The sequence below is a fragment of the Cyprinus carpio genome, unplaced genomic scaffold, assembly GCF_018340385.1.
Source record: "Cyprinus carpio isolate SPL01 unplaced genomic scaffold, ASM1834038v1 S000006629, whole genome shotgun sequence".
NCBI lineage: Eukaryota > Metazoa > Chordata > Actinopteri > Cypriniformes > Cyprinidae > Cyprinus > Cyprinus carpio.
In genome coordinates, this window is record NW_024879261.1 from 335,414 (window position 1) to 345,171 (window position 9,758).

General features: G+C 34.6%; 1 protein-coding gene across 2 annotated transcripts; it reads left to right on the forward strand.

Moving 5' to 3' along the window:
- The first annotated feature begins 4,213 nt into the window (after nt 1-4,213).
- Nucleotides 4,214-9,501, forward strand: LOC109083921. 2 transcript variants are annotated; one of them, XM_042755065.1, is made up of 5 exons: nt 4,258-4,312; nt 4,626-4,657; nt 7,388-7,458; nt 7,835-8,146; nt 8,611-9,501. In XM_042755065.1, the coding sequence occupies exons 3-5, from the start codon at nt 7,395-7,397 to the stop codon at nt 8,970-8,972; spliced, it is 738 nt and encodes a 245-aa protein (XP_042610999.1). In that variant the 5' UTR covers nt 4,258-4,312; nt 4,626-4,657; nt 7,388-7,394; the 3' UTR covers nt 8,973-9,501. The 2 variants fall into 2 exon arrangements, with proteins under 2 accessions (XP_042610998.1, XP_042610999.1); XM_042755064.1 differs by lacking the exon at nt 4,626-4,657 and having other exon boundaries at nt 4,214-4,312.
- Nucleotides 9,502-9,758: the final 257 nt, after the last annotated feature.

Below are 9,758 nucleotides of genomic sequence, written 5' to 3' on the forward strand. Positions count from 1 at the left end.
CTTTAAGAGGTGCATGCATCCGTTTTTCTGTTTACTGTTTTCTTTAGACATAACTAACTGTGTTTATATGTAAACCTTGTGTGCATTTGACAATATTAGACGCAAAATAAATCATACATGAAAGACAACTTATAAGTTAAGTCTTAAACTTTAATCAGGCACTGTTTGAAAGTGTGCGTGCGCTTCATGTGTATGCACTCAGAAGCACGTCACAACAGCATGTGAATTCAATGGCTGCATCTGAAAGGCAGCTGACTTGCTGCCTCTCTGCCTTATAAGGCAATGACTTTGCAGGCATCGTTTTTGCACGAAGGCACCTCATGAAACTGATTCTGGACAGACTTCTGAGGCAGCATAACTGTTTAATGATCTAAGTTGTCTAAGCTGTGATCTAAGCATAAGCTGTCCCAAAGTCAGAATGCGCCCTCCGAAGACTGCATTCCATATACTTAACAGTTCTTTCAAAGGATATGAAGCTCTTGTTCTTTTTTTTTTTTTTTTTTTTTTTTTTTTTTTTGAAAGCAACAAAGTTATATAAGAAAATATAGAAAGGTAGGGTAGTTATTATTATTATTCATTTATTTTTCGTTTCTCTTCTGATATGGGGGAAGTTGTGGCCTAGTGGTTAAAGAGTTTGACTCCTAACCCTAGTCTCGGGCTGGCAATACTACGACTGAGGTGTCCTTGAGCAAGGCACCGAACCCCCAACTGCTCCCCATGCGCCGCAGCATAAATGGCTGCCCACTGCTCATTTACTCAAATACCTAGTGAAAGTGTTAAAAGGCAGGTTTTTTTTTTTGTTGTTTTTTTTTAACACAAAGCACACAAATAATAAGACAACTACTATATAAGGCAATAGTATTTTGCTTTGATGTGTTTCTGTAGTGCTGTCATGCAAGATATGTCTACAAATGTTTTAACCAAACTTTATTTTCTAATGTTAAGATTGCAAACCTGTCTTTATATTTTTCATAAGTGTTTCCATTTTCTCTTGTTTTAGTACTATTCTGGAGAAATTTAGCTTGCTGGGGAAAGACTTATAAAATACAAAAAAAGCAAGTTTATAGACATTTTTTGCTGAAATTCATTGTGGTGTTGTTGTTAACAGGCATGGTTTATTTGCTCTGCCTCAGGATTGCAAGTGTCTAAGTGTTTAAATCTTTTTAAAATGTCACATTGTCAATGAAACAACCTAATTTCTGTAGTTTATTTTTGTGATGTAAGATAAAAATTAAATGCATAAGTTGTATACATTATTCATTTTTTAGTGTAATTTTTTTGTAAATGAGCCTGAGTACTTTCAGTACATTTTGTATTTTTATTTTGGATATTCACATGTGTAAATAAATAAAAGAGAAGTAATTATGTATATTGTTACATTTTTTAATGCAGTTTATAATTTTTTTCACAAAACATTCTTTTTTTTTGTTTGTTTGTTTTTTTGTCTTTTGTCCTGTAAATATTTATTTTTTTATTAAAACAAATTGTTCTAACATTACTAAAAGTACTTTTTACAACCATTTACAACATAGCTTAGGTGTACCATCAGAAAAACAACATCAGTTTTGAGCCCAGCCCTGCCTCCATGTGTTCTGGGGTCTTCAGGAGGTGAATCTCTTGGCAAGCACCCCCTCAGCGACTCGGAGGACAATGCGATGACAGTGGAATGAGGCACATGAAGACTACTCTTTATGACGTACCACTGGCAGACAGAAAAGAAACACCAGGGTCGGGATTGTGGCACTTCTCAGAAGATCCAGCAGCACTGTCAGGGCCTCGCTGCTCAGCCCAAAACCATTAAAAACCTGTCCAGCACTGCCACATTCAGCTTTATCCTGCAGTACAGGGGTCTGGTCTGATTTAGGGAAAGAAGGAAAAGAGAAACTGTTTAGAGCTATGACAAAGTAATTAGAAGAAGAAATATTGAGATACTTTAGTAAACTACTTTTAGTAACATACCACATTGGGGAAAAAAAAGAAGAAGTTATATTTAAAACCTTAGCTAAAGGGATAGTTCACCCAAAAATGAAAATTACAATCCTGGAACAGCTGTGTCTGTTGCATTTTACTTCTGAATATATTCAAGGTTATTAAATTTAAAGTTGCCTACTAAATATACTGTTGGGTAGTTTTATCTACAACAATGCAACATGTTGTACAAGAACATATTTTTGTGGTGTTGCTGTCCTGTGGAGAAAAAAGAGAAAACTTAAACCCAATTTATACTTCTGCGTCGAACCTACGCCGTAGGTTATAGTACGGCGTAGCCTGACGTGCACCTCTCCAAAAACAGCGCATCAATTCTGCGCGGACCCCAAGCGCTGTGATTGGTCTGCTAGAACCCCTCCCACTGCCTTTACTTGAGTTTTGTGTGTGTTTATGTGCACTTTAATATATTTGAATGTTACACCTTCTTATATAAAATAAAACAAAGCAAAGAAAAGTGGCTTATATTATACTACATAGCATTATGCATCACTTGTTGTCCACAACCAACAATGTTGATCTGACGTGGTACAAGCATAGACTGTATAAAAAGGTACAAGTCCTTGTGGAGATTGAAAGAATTCCATCTTCTCTTGTTCCGTTGTTGTCTCCTTTTTTGTAGTTTTAAATAATAATTTAATGATTTGATATTTATTTGCTGCCGTCATGGCTATAATGCTTCTTCGGCTTTTGCTGTGGTACTGCGGGTTACAACAGCAACATGCCTGTTGACACTGGAGACTAGCGGTCTGAATGTATACTGCACGTCGACGCAGACATCGAGCAGAAGTATAAATGAAAACTGACGCATAGCCTACGGCGTAGAGGCTACGGCTAATGATAGTATGTCCCAAAGCTTGCCTACTCTTCTACTACACACTCAAAAGTGTGTACTTTTTCTTCACCAAAAGAGGAGGGGAGCGTGGGGCACAAGTAACGCGGGGTTAGTTATAGGACATGTGGTTTGAATATTTCCACACATGCTAGCGTAACAAAATGTACTTATTAGCTACCATATCAACATTATATTTAAAGAAAAAAAATGTGCGCAAAAACTTCAAAAATCTTTTGAAGCTATTGGTGGATATTTATTTTACCATAGTAAAATTTAATTTCTGGCTTAAGTAAATTTTTCATCTCAGTTTTTATTATTCATTTAAAATGAGACAAATATGATATTATTTTAATCTCCAACCTGTTGTTTATCAGTTCTGATCATTTTTTAATGCTTTGATAACTAGCAGAAGACACTAACCAGTTTTAAATTCCAGTTGCGCAGATGGGGCATATGACATTAGTGATATAATTTACACTATTTACATTAATGAATTTTAATGAGAAACAGGTGAATAAAGACTAACAGTTAATGTTTAATGTTTAGAAATTGTTATTTTGAGACATGTAAAGCATGTAAAGCATTTTTGCTCGTTTATGTGGGCCGTCCCAAGCATGGTTGCAGTGTGTTCATTGTCAAACTCTAAAATCAGATTATTTTTAATTCTTAAAAAACGCCAATATTTTATTTGAAAAAATAATTATTTTATCTTATTAACAAAATATTTTAGTTTGTATTGTATATTTTTTCATTCGATCAGATAACATTTTAAGCTGTCATATGGTCGTTACAAAGTGCCCCTCAGCTGTTACAATGTACCCCACCTACGGGGCATGTTGTCACATTTCACTTCCATTATTTGAGGGTAAATAAAGAAAAAAGTATACGCTGTAATTATGAAACAAAGCGACATATTTGTACAAGAAAAGTGTAAAATTACTGTGGATATATATATATATATGTTCTGAACCCCATGTGGATGTAGGCTACACAAACTGAGAAAGTCAAAAAGTGTTACTTTGTGCCCCGCTCTCATACTTTAAGGGCGTCGTATAAGTAGGCACATTGAGACGCAGGGTGTGTTTTGACCAGTGAGGAGGAAGGCTCGTTTTAAGGAAAATTAGGTCGTTGTTGCCTACGTTACTTTGATAGAAAAGAGGTGTAATTTTTGTAGTAAGAACGTAACCCACGAGTTATTGATCCGGGAAATTCGAATCTTAATATGTTCTCTGAACTATTAATATTGCTTTATAAAAATTAGGCTGTTTGATTTTGTAATATTATAGTCGATTAATTTATTTTTCTGACTTTTATTAAGGATAACGTTGGACATTTTATTAATCTTTTTGAAAAAGTGTCTCTGGACTATTCCTTGTGTGACGCTACGTTAGTCTGGGCGTGGGTTTAAAAAGTCGAAAGTGAAAGCTTGGTTTAACATTTCTCGGACGGCTGTATTCTCACCTCTTTGAACAATGGAATCGGATTTCCAATGTAAGTTTTGTTTAATGTTTTCGTTAAAGTGAGTACAACCTCGTAAGTAGCCTATATGTTAGCTATCAGAGGGTGCATTGAATACGGACAAAATAATTTATTATTCGTTTATATTACTATAGTTGTTATATTACCACAGCAACTATAGAATTACCACAGTACTTTACTATAGTGTGGTTCAAAAACACGTAGTATTTACTATAAAATACTATAATATTTTTTTTCATGTAGGCTGTTTCAGAAAGGATGTTAAGTGAAAACTCTGTTGTTTGTTAACCCTGAAATGAGGCAAACTCTGGGTATTTTATTTCAGAATAGGAGGTTTGTCAAACCCGAGAAAGCAGGGTAAGTCGAGCCCATTTCTGAAAGACAGGTAACTTATGTTCAGAGTCAGTTACCATGGTAACTTGGAACCTAACCTGTGGTGCTTTCTCAAAAGCAACTATGGTTGCAAGTTACATCGTTATCAATAGAGTTCAATGGAACTAACGACTATAGTTATCGAACGAGGCTTTTGGGAAACGCACCCCAGATCAGGAGCTGGTTCTCTTCAGTAAGAGTTTCTTTCGGTCTCCTCCCCCTTTTTAAAGCATAATCGATGTTTAAATTTCTCATTCATTCCTTCACGCTGCAAAAAAACTTTTCTTAGTGAGTTTTTGGAATCTAAATTAAGTTTATTTTGCTTAAAACAAAATAAATAATCTTAATGCAAATAGAGAAAAAAAAGATAATTTTTCTTACTCCGTTAGCAGATAATTTACAAAATAGGAAAAATACACTTAAAAGACTATATATATTGTCATTTTTCTTATGTAGCAAATGCATCTTGATTTAAGAATCTTAAGATATGCCCACTTTGTTTTGAACAACAAGACAAAAAGAAAGAAAGAAAGAAAGAAAGAAAGAAAGAAAGAAAGAAAGAAAGAAAGAAAGAAAGAAAGAAAGAAAGAAAGAAAGAAAGAAAGAAAGAAAAGTAAGAAATGCTAAGTAAAGCATTTTTTTGCAGTGCAGGTACATTCATTCATTCCACATATTTTCATCTTGCAGACACTGTGCAGACACTGTGAAACAGCATGTCCTTTTATAAAGAATCCTGAAGTTGAGGAGGCTGCATTTTAGGACATTCAATTTATAGGAAGTTACATTTACATCGGTATTATTCAAACGGCCACCTCCCGCTCTCTCTCGTGAAGCCAAGGAAGAGACTTAAACTATAATTCATCGACTGGCCGCTAGAGGCCGTCTGCAAAAGGCAGTCAATCCCATAGACTCCCCATGTTAAAATGCCCAACTTTACAGCAGAAAAAAAACATGTTTACAGCCTGGTTCACAAAATAATTTTGGTCTATACAGCTAATTTTGCCCTTCATGACAACTGTGAGAGGGGGTGAATTTTTTTTTTTATAACTCATCCGTTTAAATTACATTAAGACTTAAAGTTCTGCATAATTAAGGGCATGGTCACTTGAGTGACAGGTGGATTGCCGCTGCTGACACTGCCGTCGAGCTAGGTGGGCGTAGCTTCAGAATCCAGCTCCCGCCTTTTTGCCCGTTTTCGATTATCCGGGAGTGACACAAGGTGACGCGCTGCCAAGATGGCGATGGCCGCCTCCGCCCACTTTGCGCTTCAAAAACCAAAAACGCTATTCAGGAATCTAAGGGTGACGTCACGGACACTACGTCCATGTTTTTACACAGTCTATGGTATTTAGATTTTTATTTGTGGTGGTATTTTTACCACCACAGCTGTTAAATTTATTTGGACATCTTTATTTCCTACAAATACAAAAGTAACAACTATTCATTTTCCTGTTGGATTTTAATATTCTTTCAATACTTGGTATTGTGGCCATCCACTTAATCTATTCAAAATTAAATTTCAATACTCCATCCTATTAGAAGACAAAAATCAAAATCATAATCATTAGGCTGCTTAAATGCAACAGTTTCGATTAGAGAACATTTAATTATGTGAAAAAAGCATTAGACTATGTTGAAAAAGCTACTGCACATATTTATTTAAATATGTCAAATGTTTGTAAAGTCATGTAGTTAGTTTATGTTTTTATACTTAATGCTTTTTTCCTTTCTTTTTTTCTTTTGCCTGTGGGATACCATGAAAATTAATACTAGTTCAATAACCATTCTACTAGTTTTTACCATTGATATTATAACAGTTATTAAGAATTCAAGTTATGTATTGACTCAGAAGTATGCAGACGGCTTTTTGTCAGGTAATGTTGCCATGGTGAATCATAATTTCGTACACACGCTAAACTCAGAGTCAACGTACTCAGTGTGGACTGAGCTAACGCAGTTCAGCAGTTCTGAAATCAAACACTTTCCCACCTCAGGGTATCAGCTCAGAGTTCAAGTTGGTTAAACCTCCTTACTGAAACAGGCCCCAGTAGGTCTCCACTGTGACGAGCATACAAGAGTTGAAGGCTGAATAAATCAGACATAATTTAATAACTTTACATTAAGTGTTATAGATTTATTACTTTATGAATTAATATATAATAGAATTTAAAATATTATACAGGGCATGTTCATGTTTTCAATTTAGTGTAAGAGACCATGAAAATAAAGGAAGATCACGTTAATTCCAGTGAAGTGCAAATTGTTCATCATTAGCCGTTTTTCGCCCCGTATGTTAATTAACGAAAGTTATTATAATTTCTTTTTTTAAACTTTAAGAAAAAAAAATTCTTTACTAGATTGAGTTTTCACAGTTTCATGTTTCACATAGTACCAAATGAAACAGTGGATAATATTTTATGATCCAAAATTCTGAATAATATATACAAGAAAATGGCAAATATCTTATTCAGAAAATTAGTTTAATATGGTTATTGCAGTAAGAAAGATCATTTTAAATTGCATGTAATGTTGTTGATTTTCAGACATTTTATAGGTCCTGCTTAACAATAACAACATGCTTTAGATAATCATGCCATGTTGTACTTCAGGAAACTCAGCCTAAACTGTTACAATAGTAATTTACAGAATTATGGATCAAACCCAGAATATACATCCTTTTGCTATTGTAAAATCTCTTTTTACTTTTACTTTCAGAGTAAACATGTCTTCAGTGAAGGTTATGCTTGTAGTCTCTCTCTTCATCCCTGCTGTGAGACCCGGTTCAGGTACATGTTTATTGAGAACATATACAGGGATTAATTGCATTTACTGTTTTTTAGTGCTGAAAGGAATCTGAGGACTTTAGGAACAGGAACACATCCCAATTATGGTCACCTTTCTGTTTATAGCTATGTGTGTATAGAGATTAGGTTTGTTTGTTGTAAACACCTTAAATTAATCACTATACCCAACAATATCCAATTAAATACAATAACTCAAAATAACTCCACACTACTTCTTACTACAAAATAACAAAATTTATTTATTTACATATTCACAGAATAGAACTTCACTTGTATTAAAATCTAAACATTCCTATAATTACATTTCTAATGTACCACAATGCAATTTGTATAATGTTTGTATTTTTATGTTCAACAGATTTGTTTAAATTGAAGTGCCTACCTGCAGTTGGAATTCTTGCTCAGACCACAGTTATCAGATGCTTTTTCAAAAACACCACAGATATTCAGATACTTGGAGTTTATTTAACAAAAGCTGAACAGAAAGAGCCATTTTTTAGTCAAGTCGGTTTAGAAAGATCAGGAGATCCACGCTTTAGTCTTGAAAACTTAGCAGTGGGTCCATCTCTGCAAATCTATGACACAATGTTTTCTGATGAGGGCAAATATCAGTATCGTGTTATAACGGACAGTGGTGCTAAAGAAATACAATTTAGCATCAGTGTCACAGGTGAGATATAGTTAGTACTTTTTATGTCTTGATCCTTACAAACACAGAATCATAGCATACCTATGTTCATATTTGGTTGTTTAAACTCATTCAAGAGATTTATTCAACTTTGTACACAATTAATTATTTTAAAATATAATTTAACTGGGACTTGTTTCATCACTTACATATTGTTGTGCTTTTGTTGGTTTAATTGCTTCTATTACCCTCATTTAAAAGTTGCAAGTTTGTAAGTTTTATATGAGTGTCTGCTAAATGATTAAATGTAAATGTAATTTTATTCAGTATTCACACCTTCATAACAAATTAAAAACATGTATGTTAAACTTCCAAGGCTTAGTTTTACTTTCAGACTGAGCCTGAGTGAAATTCTTGGCCATTTTGTTTTAAATGTAGTTAAATACCTTCTTTTTTTCACAGTTCTTTCTTAGCACTCATCAGTATTTTGTTTTCTCCCAATAAAGCAAAGTACAAGGATCTCATCACAAGCACATGGCCTGAATATGTAATTGATGGAGGACCTGCCAGCCTTTACTGCAATGCTACTGGTGGATACCCAGAAGGCTTCATCCATTGGTTTGACCATTCTGGAACTAACTGGACCATAAATTCAGAGCTGACAAAAGTCCCCAAGAACATCAGTGGTGTAAAATCTGTAGCTTTGTCTAGCAAACTGACTTTCAAGTCTATCAACTTGGGCCTGGCACCATTTAGATGCATCATCTTTAATAGCAAATATGTACAAGATGGAGAGAACACACTGAAGATTGCATCTGCTATAAGTAGTAATGTTACGTTCTGTGCCAAGGCTTCGGAGCGTGTGTAGATAAAACCCGGCAGCTTTCAGTGAAGCGTGTATCGAGGCTTGTATTGCTTTAGAGCAATGACGTAATTGATGCTCTCCGAAGCCTCGCTTGGCAAGACTGGTTCAGGAAGCAGTTCAAATCTTGTAAATTCACAGTCCTCTGCCCTGTTAAACTCAGCCACTTTCCAGTTTTAGACTAATAATATTGCCCCTCCTGCCTGTTATGAGCAAACACTTGATTTACACACCTTTGATAGCCCCATTCATTTCAAGCCAATACGTTTATTACACAGTTATGCTATATTATGTTATACAGACATTATATACCACTAGAAAATACACATTATATTCATATAAATAGATTTTATGTGTTAACTGATTTTTTTTCATCACCATTACAGTGCATCACAGATCACATCAGGGTCCCTATTCACAAAACATTTTATCTTGTACCTAAGAGTTCTCCTAAATAGCAGTAAAAGTTTTTAGCTAACAGCTTTCTCTTAAAACCTATTCACAAAGCTGCTGAGACAAAATTTTACGAAGGAATAGAGAGAAGTCTTAAGCTAAGAGTAAGGGCGGGGTTGACCTCATTGCTATGGATGATGTCAGCATACTTACTAACTATGCACACAGTGAATGTCTGATAGTCTCTGTCAGAGATGTATTCATGAAATATTGTAGAGCACAATATTATGTTGCCATATTCAAATAAAGGTTTTAAAATAAAAATGTTAATTGCCACATTCATATAAAGATTTTAAAATGCAGGCTAAGTGTCACTAATTAAACAAGTAGGCTATATAT

Coding starts and splice junctions, on each gene's coding strand:
- LOC109083921 (XM_042755064.1), top strand. CDS start 7,395: ATGTCTTCAGTGAAGGTTATGCTTGTAGTCTCTCTCTTCATCCCTGCT. Junction 7,459..7,834: donor TGCTGTGAGACCCGGTTCAG/GTACATGTTTAT, acceptor TATGTTCAACAG/ATTTGTTTAAATTGAAGTGC. Junction 8,147..8,610: donor ATTTAGCATCAGTGTCACAG/GTGAGATATAGT, acceptor CTCCCAATAAAG/CAAAGTACAAGGATCTCATC.